At 69.1% G+C, this 15,034-nt stretch overlaps 2 protein-coding genes across 2 annotated transcripts in view; both read right to left on the minus strand.

The window, feature by feature from the left end:
• Positions 1-453: 453 nt before the first annotated feature.
• Positions 454-8,876, minus strand: LOC308052388 (steroid 21-hydroxylase-like; the record flags this gene model as incomplete). The annotated part of the gene is made up of 12 exons (XM_080364467.1): positions 454-695; positions 1,285-1,388; positions 2,188-2,334; positions 2,802-2,971; positions 4,412-4,597; positions 5,134-5,220; positions 5,816-5,923; positions 6,572-6,667; positions 7,208-7,359; positions 7,780-7,869; positions 8,190-8,259; positions 8,826-8,876. 12 exons carry the CDS (start codon positions 8,874-8,876, stop codon positions 454-456), a joined length of 1,503 nt encoding a protein of 500 aa, XP_080220593.1.
• A 1,042-nt stretch (positions 8,877-9,918) lies between these two features.
• The window catches only part of NELFE (negative elongation factor complex member E), a 10,736-nt gene continuing 5,620 nt past the window's right edge, over positions 9,919-15,034 (minus strand). The window contains 6 exon segments of the mRNA XM_080364469.1: positions 9,919-10,096; positions 10,629-10,731; positions 11,405-11,459; positions 12,194-12,338; positions 13,288-13,430; positions 14,019-14,053. Coding sequence (XP_080220595.1) covers positions 10,014-10,096; positions 10,629-10,731; positions 11,405-11,459; positions 12,194-12,338; positions 13,288-13,430; positions 14,019-14,053 — 564 coding nt within the window. The 3' untranslated portion in view covers positions 9,919-10,013.

The following is a 15,034-nucleotide window of genomic DNA, read 5'->3' on the forward strand; positions in this document are numbered from 1 at the left end:
ACAGGGATCAGGGTGTCCCACGGGGGCCCTGCGGGGGTCAGGGGGGTCCCACGGGGGTCATGCAGTGTCAGGGGGTCCCACAGGGGTCACGCAGGGTCAGGGGGTCCCACACGGGTCCCACGGGGGTCATGCAGTGTCAGGGTGTCCCACGGGGGCCCCGCGGGGGTCAGGGGGGCCCCAGGGGGGTCACGCAGGGTCAGGGGGTCCCACGGGGATCAGGGGGGTCAGGGGGGTCCCACAGGGGTCAGGGGGGTCCCACAGGGGTTACGCAGGGTCAGGGGGTCCCACACGGGTCCCACGGGGGTCATGCAGTGTCAGGGGGTCCCACGGGGGCCCCGCGGGGGTCAGGGGGGCCCCAGGGGGGTCACGCAGGGTCAGGGGGTCCCACAGGGATCAGGGTGTCCCACGGGGGCCCCGCGGGGGTCAGGGGGGCCCCAGGGGGGTCACGCAGGGTCAGGGGGGCCCCAGGGGCGTGAGGCGCAGGCGGAAGGGGCGGCAGCGCAGCACGGTGCCCCCGCGCACCCCCAGGCGCGGCAGCTGCCCCGGCGCCGGCGGCTCCAGCCGGAAGTCGCGCAGGATGCGGCCCAGGAAGACGAGCAGCTCGGCGCGGGCCAGCGCCTCCCCCGGGCACGCGCGGGCGCCGCAGCCGAACGGGAGCAGCGCCCGCACCGGCGCCCCCGGCGCCACGAACCGCTCTGCGGGCACGGCCGTCAGCGGACCCCGGCGGCCGGGAGGGGACCCCGGCGTCCGGGACACAGCCCAGCCCACAGGGGTCAGGGGACCCCGGCGTCCGGGAGGGGACCCAGGCGTCCGGGACACAGCCCAGCCCACAGGGGGTCAGGGGACCCCGGCGTCCAGGAGGGGACCCAGGCGTCCAGGAGAAAACCCAGCCCAGAGGGGATCAGGGGACCCAGGCATCCGGGAGGGGACCCCGGCGTCCGGGACACAGCCCAGCCCAGAGGGGTCAGGGGACCCCGGCGTCCGGGAGAGAGCCCAGCCCACAGGGGTCAGGGGACCCAGGTGTCCGGGAGGGGACCCCGGTGTCCAGGAGAGAGCCCAGCCCAGAGGGGGTCAGGGGACCCAGGTGTCCGGGAGGGGACCCCGGTGTTCAAAGGGGACCCACCCACACAGGTGTCAGGGAACCCAGGCATCCGGGAGAGAGCCCAGCCCAGAGGGGGTCAGGGGACCCAGGCATCCGGGGAACTCAGGCATTCGGGAGGGGAGCCCAGCCACCCCAAGGGGTTTATAGGGGACCCAGGCGTCCGGGAGGGGACCCCGGCGTACCCGGCAGAAAGGCCTCGGGGTCGTTCCAGGTGTCGGGGTCCGTCTGGGCAGCCAGGAGGTTGGGGAGCAGGACGGACCCGGCCGGGACCGGGACGCCGGCGACGCTGGGGGGACAGGGGCTACTGGGACGGACTGGGACGGACTGGGATGCACTGGGACGGACTGGGATGGACTGGGATGCACTGGGGTCTGCTGGGGTCCGCTGGGATCCAGCGAGACCTGCTGGGATCTACGGGGATCTACTGGGGCTGTTGGGGGCTGCTGCGCTTCCTGCTGCTCTAAGGTGGTTCCTACTGGTCTAACGTGGTCCGTGCCCATTCATACTGGTCTAAAGTGGTTCCTACTGGTCTGAAGTGGTCCGTGCACATTCATAGTGGTCTAGAGTGGTTCCTACTGGTCTAAGGTGGTTCCTACTGGTCTAAGTGGTTCCTACTGGTCTGAAGTGGTTCCTACTGGTCTAAAATGGTCCGTGCCCATTCATGCTGGTCTAAAGTGGTTCCTACTGGTCTAGAGTGGTCCGTGCCCATTCATACTGGTCTAAGGTGGTTCATACTGGTCTAAAGTGGTTCCTACTGGTCTAGAGTGGTCCGTGCCCATTCATACTGGTCTAAGGTGGTTCATACTGGTCTAACGTGGTTCCTACTGGTCTAGAGTGGTTCGTGCCCATTCCTACTGGTCTAAAGTGGTTCCTACTGGTCTAAAGTGGTCCGTGCCCATTCATACTGGTCTAAGGTGGTTCATACTGGTCTAAAGTGGTTCCTACTGGTCTAGAGTGGTCTGTGCCCATTCCTACTGGTCTAAAGTGATTCCTACTGGTCTAAAGTGGTTCCTACTGGTCTGAAGTGGTCCGTGCCCATTCATACTGGTCTAAAGTGGCTCCTACTGGTCTAAAGCGGTTCCTACTGGTCTAAACTGGTTCCTACTGGTCTGAAGCGCCCGTGCCGTCCCCCGCGCAGCGCGTGCCGTGCGAGCGGTACCTGGTGCGGCAGCCCCAGGGTGCGGTACCTGGTGTGGCGCGTGGCGCGGTGCGGCAGCCCCAGGGTGCGGTACCTGGTGCGGCAGCCCCAGGGGTGCGGTACCTGGTGTGGCAGCCCCAGGGTGCGGTACCTGGTGCGGCAGCCCCAGGGTGCGGTACCTGGTGCGGCAGCCCCAGGGTGCGGTACCTGGTGCGGCAGCCTCAGGGGTGCGGTACCTGGTGTGGCAGCCCCAGGGTGCGGTACCTGGTGCGGCAGCCCCAGGGGTGCGGTACCTGGTGTGGCGCGTGGCGCGGTGCGGCAGCCCCAGGGTGCGGTACCTGGTGTGGCAGCCCCAGGGGTGCGGTACCTGGTGTGGCAGCCCCAGGGGTGCGGTACCTGGTGTGGCGCACAGCGCGGTGCGGCAGCCCCAGGGTGCGGTACCTGGTGTGGCAGCCCCAGGGGTGCGGTACCTGGTGTGGTGCACAGCGCGGTGCGGCAGCCCCAGGGTGCGGTACCTGGTGTGGTGCACAGCGCGGTGCGGCAGCCCCAGGGGTGCGGTACCTGGTGTGGCGCAGGGCGCGGTGCGGCAGCCCCAGGGGCGCGGGCGGGCGCAGGCGCAGCGTCTCGGTCACCACGGCCTGGAGCAGCGGCAGCCGCGCCGAGTCCCCGGGAGCCGGCGTCCCCGCGGGGCCCAGCACCGCGGTGAGCTCGGAGCGGAGCCGGGACTGGAGCTGCGGACACACGTGTCACACATGTCACACGTGTCACACGTGTCACGCACGTCACACGTGTCACACACATCACACGTGTCACACATGTCACACACATCACACACATCACACGTGTCACACACATCACACGTGTCACACATGTCACACATGTCACGCACGTCACACGTGTCACATGTGTCGCACACATCACACACGTCACACACAACACATGTGTCACACGTGTCTCATGCGTCACATGTGTCACGTGTGTCACACACGTCACGCGTCACACACGTCACACGCGTCACACACGTCACACGCGTCACACGTGTCACACACATCACATGTGTCACACGTGTCAGACACGTCATATGTGTCACGCACATCACACGTGTCACACGCGTCACACGCGTCACACGCGTCACACGCGTCACACGCGTCACACGCATCATGTGTCACACGTGTCATGCACATCACACGCGTCACACGTGTCACACACATCACACGCGTCACACACATCACACATGTCACACGTGTCACACACGTCACATGTGTCACACGCGTCACACACACGTCACACACATCACACATGTCACACACGTCACACACGTCACATGTGTCACACGCGTCACACACACGTCACACAGATCACACATGTCACACACATCACACGTGTCACATGTGTCACACACAGTACACGTGTCACACACATGTCACATGCGTCACACACATCACATGTGTCACACGTGTCACGCACATCACGTGTCACGCACATCACATGCGTCACGCACATCACATGTGTCACATGTGTCACACGCGTCACACATGTCACGCGTCAAACACATCACACACATCACACGTGTCACATGTGTCACATGTGTCACACGTCACCCGGGAGCCGGCGTCCCTGCGGGGGATCACACAGGACATTGGGGACATGGGGACACACATGGGGACACACATGGGGACACAGACAGGGCTGTGACACACGGACACGGCTGTGACACCCGACACACGTGTCCCGCCCCCCCGCGTGTCCCCGCGCCCCCCCCCGTGTCCCGCCCCCCCGCCCCCCCGCGCCCCGGCCACCTCGGGGCGGTGCAGCAGGAAGGCCACGCCCCCCCCGCCCCCCCGCGCCCCCCCCACCTCGGGGCGGTGCAGCAGGAAGGCCACGCCCCCCCCCCCCGCCCCCCCGCGCCCCCCCCACCTCGGGGCGGTGCAGCAGGAAGGCCACGCCCCCCCCGCGCCCCCCCCACCTCGGGGCGGTGCAGCAGGAAGGCCACGCCCCCCCACGCCCCCCCACCTCGGGGCGGTGCAGCAGGAAGGCCACGCCCCCCCCCGCCCCCCCGCGCCGCCCCCCACCTCGGGGCGGTGCAGCAGGAAGGCCACGCCCCCCCCGCGCCCCCCCCACCTCGGGGCGGTGCAGCAGGAAGGCCACGCCCCCCCCCGCGCCCCCCCCACCTCGGGGCGGTGCAGCAGGAAGGCCACGGCCCATTCCAGCGCGGCCGCCGTGGTCTCGGTGCCCCCGATGAACAGGTCGACCAGCGTCATGTGCAGGCGGGCGGGGCCCAGGGGACCCCCCCGGACGCCGGGGTCCCCTCCGCACAGCGCCCCCAGCACCGTGTCCGCCGGCGGAGACGGGTGTTCCTGCGGGGACACGGCTCAGCCCCGGACGCCGGGGTCCCTCCCGGACGCCTGGGTCCCCCCAGATGCCTGGGTCCCCCCCAGACGTCTGGGTCCCCTGGACACCTGGGTCCCCCCAGACACCTGGGTCCCTCCCGGATGCCTGGGTCCCTCCCGGACGCCTGGGTCCCCCCATACGCCAGGGTCCCCCTGGACACCTGGGTCCCCCCGGACGCCTGGGTCCCTCCCGGACGCCTGGGTTCGCCTGGATGCCTGGGTCCCTCCCGGGCGCCTGGGTCTCCCCGGACGCCTGGGTCCCCCCGGACACTGGGGTCCCTCCCGGACACCTGGGTCCCTCCTGGACACTTGAGTCCCCCCGGACACCTGGGTCCCCCCCAGACGCCAGGGTCCCCTGGACACCTGGATTCCCCCGGATGCCTGGGTCCCTCCTGGATGCCTGGGTCCTTTGGACACCTGGGTCCTCTGGACACCTGGGTCCTCCCGGACGCCTGGGTCCCCCTGGACGCCTGGGTCCCCCCGGACGCCGGGGTCCCCCTGACCTGGTGCCGCCTGATCTGCGCCTCCACAAAGGCGTCGCGTTTCTCCACCAGGCGCAGCAGCTCCCGCAGCCCCGGGTTGGGCAGCACCTGGGCCGCATGGAGCCCATAGGGACGTTATGGAGCCCATAGGGACCCCCAGCGCCCTAGAGAGCCCCCCTACCCATAGAAATCCTATAGATGCGCTGTGTAGACCCTATAGACCCCCTTTCCAGACCACAGGGATTCTCCCCACAGCCCTATAGGCTCCCCCAGCCCCATAGAGACCCTTCACCCCCCCTATATAGATCGTCCCACCCCGATACAGCCCCCCCCAGCCCCCCATAGAACACCCGTCTCCATATAGACCCCATACTGGCAGCCCCCCCCACCCCATACACCCTCTCCAGCCCCATAGAGCTCCATAACCTCCACCCAGCCCCATAGAGCCCTATAACCCCCCCAAAACCCACAGCCCCATAGAGCCCCTATAATCCCCCAGCCCCATAGAGCCCCTATACGCCCCCCAGCCCCATAGAGCCCCTATAACCGCCATAGAGCCCCTATAACCCCCCCAGCCCCACAGAGCCCCTATACCCCCACAGCCCCATAGAGCCCCTATAACCCCCCAGCCCCATAGAGCCCCTATACCCCCCCAGCCCCACAGCGCCCCATACCCCCCAGCCCCATAGCGCCCCCGGCTCACGCGCAGTGGCGGCAGCAGGTCCAGCGCCTGCACGCTGCCCCTGCCCCACACGTCCAGCAGCTCCACCAGGCAGCGCGCGAACGAGCGGACCTCCCGCTCGGGGGGCAGCTGGGGGGCCCGGACGCCTGGGTCCCTCCCCAGGCGCCTGGGTCCCCCCCCCGCCCCCCAGCTCCAAAGGTACAGCCCCGGACGCCTGGGTCCCTCCCCAGGCGCCTGGGTCCCCCCCCCGCCCCCCAGCTCCAAAGGTACAGCCCCGGACGCCTGGGTCCCTCCCCAGGCGCCTGGGTCCCCCCGAACTCCTGGGTCCCTTCTCCACATCTCTGGATCCCCCCCGGACGCCTGGGTCCCTCCCCACATCTCTGGGTCCCTCCCCGAACTCCTGGGTCCCTTCCCCACATTTCTGGGTCCCCCCGGACGCCTGGGTCCCTCCCCGAACTCCTGGGTCCCTCCCCGAACTTATGGGTTCCTTCCCCAAATATCTGGGTCCCTCCCGGACGCCTGGGTCCCCCCGGACGCCAGGGTCCCCTGGGCACCTGGGTGCCCCCGGACGCCTGGGTCCCTCCCCGAACTCCTGGGTCCCTTCCCCACATCTCTGGGTCCCCCCGAACTCCTGGGTCCCTCCGGACGCCTGGGTCCCTCCCCGAACTCCTGGGTCCCCCCCGGACGCCTGGGTCCCTCCCCGAACTCCTGGGTCCCTCCCCGAACTCCTGGGTCCCCCCCAGACGCCTGGGTCCCCCGGACGCCTGGGTCCCCCACCAGGTCCCCGAAGAGCAGGCGGCCGATGGTGCTGCAGGTGTGGAAGGCGAAAATCTCGAAGGGGTCCAGGGGGGCCCCCCCGTGGGAACGCAGCTCCTGGGGGGAGGGGCGGGGGGTGCTGGGGGACCCCGGGGGGGGTGGGGACCCCGAGGGTGATTTGGGGGTGCAGGGGGGTGGTTGGGGGTGATTTGGGGTGCGGGGGGGTGATTTGGGGGCGCGGGGGGGTTGGTCGGGGGTGATTGGGGGGTCTGGGGGGGTTGTGTGGGGGTGCGGAGGGTTGTTTGGGGGTACAGGGGGGTGATTTGGGGTGATTTGGGGTTCCGGGGGGGTTGGTGGGGGTGATTTGGGGGGTGCGGGGGGGTGATTTGGGGGTGCGGGGGGGTGATTTGGGGTGATTTGGGGTCTCACCTGGCTCAGCAGCGCCGCCTGCTGGCTGAGGAGGGGCTGGGGCGCGGGGGGGTTGTTTGGGGTGATTTGGGGTGATTTGGGGTGATTTGGGGTCTCACCTGGCTCAGCAGCGCCGCCTGCTGGCTGAGGAGGGGCTGGGTGATTTGGGGGTGATTTGGGGGGCCCGGGGGGGTTGTTTGGGGTGATTTGGGGGGTGCAGGGGTTGTTTGGGGGTGCAGGGGGTCTCACCTGGCTCAGCAGCGCCGCCTGCTGGCTGAGGAGGGGCCGCAGCCGCCCCCCCGCCCGCCCCAGCGCCCCCCGCGCGGCCGCGCGCTGCGAGCGCCACCTCGGGGACCCCCCCCCGAGGGCCAGATCCTGACCCCCCCGCGACACCAGCGACCCTGCGCGACACGGGGGGACATGGGGACACGGGGTCGGGGGGGGGGATACGGGGGGGACACGAGGACACGGGGGGACACGGGATCGGGGGGGACACGCGGTCGGGGGGGGAGGGTGGGGTGGCCACCAACCCCCCCCACGTCAGGGGCACCCCCAGAGCTGCCCCCTCCTCCCCCTGAACCCCTCTGTTCCCCCCCCCTTCACACCCACATCACCCCATAGGGACCCCCACCCCCCCCACCCGGGGACCCCCAGAACCGCCCCCCCCAGCACCCACATCACCCCATAGGGACCCCCACCCCCCCCACCCCGGGGACCCCCAGAACCGCCCCCCCCAGCACCCACGACACCCCGGGGACCCCCCCGAGCCACCCCAGGGACCCCCAGCCCCCCCCCCACCCCCCATAGGGCCCCCCCCATACCCAAGTAGCTTGGGGGGCGCCCCATCCAGACCCCCCAGTTCCGCGCCAGCGCCTCCCGGATCGTGCCCACCGAGCTCAGCACCAGCACGTCTGGGGGGAAACGGGGGGCTGGGGGGACCCCAAAACGGGGGGGGGGCCCAAAACGGGGGGGGGCCCAAAAAGGGAAGGGAAGGGTGGGGAGTCCAAGGGGGTGGACGGGGGGGACCCCAAAGGGGTGATTTGGGGGTGGGGGGGTCGGGTTTGGGGTGTTTGGGGTAATGGGGGGGGGGGTCAGGTTTGGAGTCCCAGGGTGTAATTTGGGGTGGGGGGGGGGGGTCGGGTTCAGGGGTGTTTGGGGTAATGGGGGGGGGGGTCAGGTTTGGGGTCCCAGGGTGTAGTTTGGGGGGGGGGGCCGGGTTGGGGTGACTCACCGCGCCCCACCCCGCGCAGGCGCAGCACGGGCGCGCGTCCTCGCGCCAGGCGGGCCAGGTGCAGCGCCCCCTGCGGGTGCAGCAGGTGCAGCGCCCCCCCCCAGAGCCCCCCCCGGGCCCCCCCAGACCCCCAGAGCCCCCCCCGGGCCCCCCCCGCCCCCAGCAGCAGCAGCAGCAGCAGCAGCAGCAGCAGCGCGGCCGCCATGGTCTGGGGGGGCCCCCGGGGAGCCCCCGTATTGAGGGGAGCGCAAGCCCCGCCCCATTGAAACCACGCCCCGAAAAGCCCCGCCCTCCGCAGCCCCACCCCCGAGAAAAGCCCCGCCCCCAAAGCCACGTGCCCCTCATGGAGCTTCTACAACTGGGACCCCGAAGCCCCACCACTAGGAGCCCCGCCCTCCCCAAGCCCCGCCTCCCACAAGCCCCGCCCTCCCAAAGCTCCGCCTCCCACAAGCCCCGCCCTCCCCAAGCTCCGCCCCTGAAGCCCCGCCTCCCCTGAAGCTCCGCCCCCTGAAGCTCCGCCCCTTGTCCCCCCAGCTTGTTGAGCGACGTCAAAACCGACACGTTTGTCCCCAAAATACAGCAATTCCTCCCCAAATCAAACTCAGGTTTGTGCCCCCCCCCCAATTCCCCCCAGACTCGGGGGGTGTCAACAACCATTTGCGGGGGGAACACCAGGGGGGTCCCCATTGCGGGGGGTCCCCATTGTGGGGGGTCCCCATTGCGGGTCTGACTCATGATGGGGTCCTGGGGGGGTCCCCGTTGTGGGGGTCCCCATTAGGGTGACGGCTCCGCAATGGGATGGGGGTCCAGGGGAGGGGGGGTCTCACTGGGGAGGTCCCGGGAGGACGGGGCGGGGGGGGTCTCTCTTGTCCCCTCTTCCCCCGCCACCCGGGGAACAAGGGACCCCCCAGAGCCAGCCCAGGGGGAACAGGGACCCCCCGAGTCCTGGGGACACCCCGGGGACAGAGTCACCCTGGGGATGGGGACACTGGGACCCCCCGGGGTTGGGACATGGGGACAGAGTCCCCACGGGGGGAGGGGCCATGGGGACAGCACGGGGCGGGGGACACAAGGACATTGGGGGGGGGACAAGGACGGGGGGAGGGACCTGCGTCACGGTGGGGGACAAGGACACTGGGGGGGGGGGACAAGGACACCGGGGAGGGGGGACACAAGGACACTGGGGGGGTTGGGGGGGGACACAAGGACACTGGGGATGGGACAGCACAGGGGGTGGGGGGACATGGGAGGGGAGTGGGGGGGGGTCCCCAGGGGTCCGGGGGGGTTGGAGGGTCCTGGAGGTTCCAGGGACAACGTGGGGGACATGGGGAGACATGGGGAGACTCAAGGTCACTGGGGGGGGCTCCAGGACCGGGGGGGTCATTGGGGGGTCATTGGGACATGGGGAGACATGGGGAGACTCAGGGTCACTGGGGGGGCTCCAGGACCGGGGGGGTCATTGGGGGGTCATTGGGACATGGGGGGACATGGGGAGACTCAGGGTCACTGGGGGGGCTCCAGGATCGGGGGGGTCATTGGGGGTCACTGGGACATGGGGGGACATGGGGAGACTCAAGGTCACTGGGGGGGCTCCAGGACCGGGGGGGTCATTGGGGGGTCATTGGGGGTCACTGGGACGTGGGGGGACATGGGGACACTGGGACAAGTTTCCTGGGGGGACCGTGGGGACATCGGGGACACAACGACACGGACACGATCTGCGGTGGCTCCTTGTTGAGCATTGGGGGACACGGGGGGGGCCGCGGGCCCCCCCGGCGCTTGACAATGAATTGGGGGGGGGGGGGGGGTGTCCTCGCTGTCCCCTCATTGTCCCCCGAAAATGTCCTCGTTGTAAACGACCTGCGAGCGCTTGTCCCGGTGCGACCCCTTGGCGCTGTTCTTCACCGCTGGGGGGCGGGGCGGTCAGGGGGGGCCCCAAAGCACCCCCCCCCCCCAGGTCTTGTGGGACCCACATGTGCCCAGGGTCCCCCCCAACCCCGAGCTCCCCCCATGTCCCCCCAAACAGGGACCCCCAACCCCCACCTCGGTGCCCAAGACCCCCCCAGACACCCCCCCCGTATTGTCCCCACCCGCTCAGGGACCCCCAGGATCCCCCATGTCCCCTCGGTGCCCCCCCCGACCCCCACAAACCTGCAGGGACCCCCAAGAACCCCCCAACCCGCAACTGCTCATCCTGCACCCCCCCCGTGCAGCCACTGAGATGGGAGGGTCAGGGACCCCAAACCCCCCAAATCTCACCCAGGGACCCCAAACCCCGCCCCGGGACCCCCAGACCCCCCATATCTCACCGAGGGACCCCAGACCGCCCCTCAGCCCCCCTGAGTCTCACCCAGGGACCACAAACCCCCCCAGGACCCCCAGACCCCTCAAATCTCACCCAGGGGCCCCAACCTCCCCCCGGGACCCCCCAAATCTCACCCAGGGACCCCCAGAGCGACTTCCCGGTGGCCGCATCCAGCAGCGGCTGCTTGCGGGCGATACTGACGCGCAGCTGCACGTCCTGCACCACGGCCCCGTGCAGCTGCGAAATGGGGGGTCAGGGACCCCGAAACAGACCCCCCCTCACCCCCCAAACCCCCTCTGAACCCCCCCTGACCCCCCAAACCCCCCCTGAACCCCCCCGACCCCCAAACCCCCCCAACCTGCAGCTGCACGTCCTGCACCACGGCCCCGTGCAGCTGCCGAAAAGGGGGGTCAGGGACCCCGAAACAGACCCCCTGACCCCCCCCGACCCCTCCTGACCCCCCAAATCCCCCCTGAACCCCCCTGACCCCCCAAACCCCTCCTGACCCCCCCGAACCCCAGGGATTCCCCCCAACCCGCAGCCGCACGTCCTGCACCCCCCACCCTGTGCAGCTGCCGAAATGGGGGGGTCAGGGACCCCGACCCCCACCCCAAGACCCCTGACCCCCCCCCACCGCCGGCCCCCCAACTCCCCTGTGAACCCCCCCCCAAACTGCATCCCCCATTCAGCTGGGGAAACATGGGGGGTCAGTGTAGGGGGGGGGACACCCCCAAACCTCCTGAGAACCAGTGACCCCCCAAACACCCCCGCAGCCCCCCCCGGATGCCCCAACCTGCCCCACGCAGTGGGGGAGACTCAGAGACCCCCAACCCCCCGGGACCCCCCAAAACCCTCCGGGACCCCCAATCCCCCCCGGGGCCCCCCAGCCCCCCCCCAGCCCCTCCCCCACCTCGGCCATGGCCTGATCCGCTGACTCCATCTTCTCGTAGGTGACGAAGGCGCAGCTGGGGGGGCGGGGCCAACGCGGTGGGTGGAGCCAACGCGGTGGGTGGGGCCACACAGGCCACTCCCCCTCCCACAGTCCTCTGGACTCAGCCCCTCCCCTTTTCAGCCTCATGGCTCCACCCACATGGTTTAGCCCCGCCCCTAAGTTGTGACCCCACCCACAGTTTAACCCCGCCCCTAAGTGGTAGCCACACCCACAACTCCTGGCCCCACCCACAAGTCCTGGCTCCACCCACACGGTTTAGCCCCACCCCTAAGTTGCAGCCACACCCACAACTCCCAGCCCCACCCACACAGTTTAGCCCCACCCCTAAGGTGCAGCCCCACCCACACGGTTTAGCCCCGCCCCTAAGGTGCAGCCCCACCCACACAGTTTAGCCCCGCCCCTAAGGTGCAGCCCCACCCACACAGTTTAGCCCCGCCCCTAAGGTGCAGCCCCACCCACACGGTTTAGCCCCGCCCCCAAGCTGTGGCCCTTCCCACAACACTTAGTCCCACCCACTGGCCCAGCCCAAGTTCTGGCCCCGCCCCAGGGCCCCACCCATGACTCTAAGCCACACCCACAACTCGTGGCTCCACCCACAAGCTTTACCCCACCCCCATTTGGGGGTGTGTCCACATCCAGGCCAATGACCCCGCCCACCTCGAGCTCCGCCCACTTGGGGGCGTGCCATTGAACCCATTCACCCCACAACCCCTCCCCCGCGGCCACGCCCCCTCCGGCCCCACCCACTTGCGGGGCGTGTCCAGGGCCAGGTCGATGATGGCGCCGAAGGGCGCGAAGGCGGCGCGGAGCAGCTCGGGGCTCAGCTCCCCCCCCGCCACGTACAGCGTGTTCCCCTTGCGGGGGGGGCGGCGCTCGGGGAACGAGTCCGACCCTGGGGGGGCACGGCGGGTGGGGACAGGACCCCCCTGGGGGCACGGGGACACCCCCCCAGGACACAGGGACCCCCCCTGGGGACACAGGGACATCCCCCTTGGGGACACAGAGACCCCCCTGGGGGCACGGGGACCACCCCCGGGACACCCCCCAGGGACACAGGGACCCCCCTTGGGGACACAGGGACCCCCCCCTGGGGACACAGGGAACCCGCCCCTGGGACATAGGGACCCCCCCCCTGCGGACAAAGGGACCCTCCCCGGGACACAGGGCCCCCACCTTGGGGACACAGGGACCCCCCACTTGGGGACACAAGGACCCCCCCCTGGGGACACAAGGACCCCCCCCCAACTTGGGGACACGAGGACCCCCCCCGGGGACACAGGGTTCCCCCCCGCCTTGGGGACATAGGGACCCCTCCTCAGGGACACCCCCCAGGGACACAGGGACCCCCCCCTGGGGACAGAACCCCCCCGCTTGGGGACACAAGGACTCCCCTTCAGAACACAGGGACCCCCCCTGGGGACACATGGACCCCCCCCCCAGCACCAGAAACCCCCCTCAACACCCCCCCCCCCTTCTCCCCCGAACCCCAAGACTGTTCCTCCAGGACCCCAAACCCCCCCGTACTGCACAATGGTTCCTCCCAGCCTCATTTATCCCCCTTTACAGGGCTCCCTGCTCCCCAAAACCCACCAGCACCCCCAAAACCCCCCAAAACCCCCCAAAGCCCCCACGACCCGCCCCCCCCTAACCTCCAGGGACCCCCCCCAACCCCCCCCCCCCCACATCCCCACCCGCCCCCCCCATACTGCAAAATGGTCCCTTCCAGCCCCATTCATCCCTCTTTACAGGGGCTCCTTCTCCCACCCCAGCAGGGCCCCCGAACCCCCAACGCGCCCCCCCCGGCCCCCCCGCCCCCCCAACCCCCCCCCGCCCCCCCTTACTGCGGAACGGCCCCTCCCGGCCTCTGTCGTCGCTCTCGGGGGGCTCCTGGTCCCACTCGAGCCGCCGCTCCCCCCGCTCGGGGGGGTCCCCGCGCCCGCCCCCCCCCTCGGGCTCCCGCAGCCGCTCGCTGGCGCTCACGAAACTGGGGGGGCCCCAAAACCGGGGGGGTTACGGGGTCCAAGGGGATCCCCAAAATCACGGGGGGTATGGGGTGGGGGGGTCCAAGGGGATCCCCAAAATCATGGGGGGTTACGGGGTGGGGGGATTCAAGGGGGACCCCAAAATCATGGGGGGTTATGTGGTGGGGGAGTTCAAGGGGATCCTGAAAATCATGGGGGGGGTTATGGCGTGGGGGGGTTCAAGGGGGACCCCAAAATCACGTGGGGGGTTATGGGGTGGGGGGGTTCAAGGGGGACCCCAAAATCACGGAGGAGGATTATGGGGTGGGGGGGCTCAGAGGGGAACCCAAAATCATAGGGAGTTATGGGGTGGGGGGGTTCAAGGGGGACCCCAAAATCACGGTGGGGAGGGGTTATGAGGTGGGGGGGTTCAAGGGGGACCCCAAAATCACGGGGGAGGGGTTATGGGGTGGGGGGTACAAGGGGGACCCCAAAATCATGGGGGGGGGTTCAAAGGGGACCCCAAAATCATGGGGGGTTATGGGGTGGGGGGGTTCAAGGGGGACCCCAAAATCACGGGGGGGGGGGGTTATGGGGTGGGGGGGTCTCACCTTTCGTACAGGGATTTTCGCTGGGGGCGCCGCGACTGCACAAAATGGGGGGGGGGGGGGGATAAATGGTTGTGTCCCACCAAACACCTGGGGGGGGTCGTGCCCCCCTCCCCGGGGGTCCCAATTGCCCCCCCCCCCCCCAAAAGCGGGGGTGGGCACCTCCTGGGAGTCGTCGTCGGCCGAGACGCTGCGCTGGAACGGCTGGAACGTGGGGGTGGGGCCCTTCTCGGGGTCCTGGGGGGACACGGGCTGAGGGGGGGCCCCAAATTCCCACGGGGGCGGGGGGAGCCCCGAAGGGTGTGTCCCCCCCAGCCCGGGGCTTTGGGGGGTCTTAGGGGGCTGTGGGGGGGGTGGGAGCACGTGATGGGGGGTTTGGGGAGTCTGGGGGAGCGAATGGGTTTGGGGGGGTCACAGGAAGCTGGGGGGGAACCTCAAAAACTGGGGGGGGGAATGGGGTGTCCTGGGGGTGTTTACGGAGAGAGACACACAAAGGTTTGGGGGGGGGGCCCCAAACATTGCGGGGGCCATGGGAATGTTGGGGCACCCTGAGGGGGACACTGGGGGGACACTGGGGGGGGTCTATAGGGGTTTTGGGGGGTCCAGGGAATTCTGAGGGCTCTATAGGGGTTTGAGGGGGGTCTATAGGAGTCTATATGAGTTTGGGGGGGTCTATAGCAGTCTATATGAGTTTGGGAGGGTCTACAGGGGTTTGGGGGGGTCTATAGGGGTCTATATGAGTTTGGGAGGGTCTATAGGAGTTTGCAGGGGTCTGTAGGGGTCTATATAAGTTGCGGGGGGTCTATAGGGGTTTGGAGGGATCTATAGGAGTCTATATGAGTTTGGGGGGTCTATAGAGCTTTGGAGAGGTCTATAGGAGTCTATATGAATTTGGAGGGTTTATAGGGGTTTGGAGGGCTCCAGGCGATTCTGAGGGCTCTATAGGGGTTTGGGGGGGCTGGGGGGGTCTATAGAGGTTTGAGGGGGTCCAGGGGATTCTGAGGGCTCTATAGGGGTTT

The sequence above is a fragment of the Nesoenas mayeri genome (genome assembly GCF_963082525.1).
Source record: "Nesoenas mayeri genome assembly, contig: SCAFFOLD_101, whole genome shotgun sequence".
NCBI classification, from domain to species: domain Eukaryota; kingdom Metazoa; phylum Chordata; class Aves; order Columbiformes; family Columbidae; genus Nesoenas; species Nesoenas mayeri.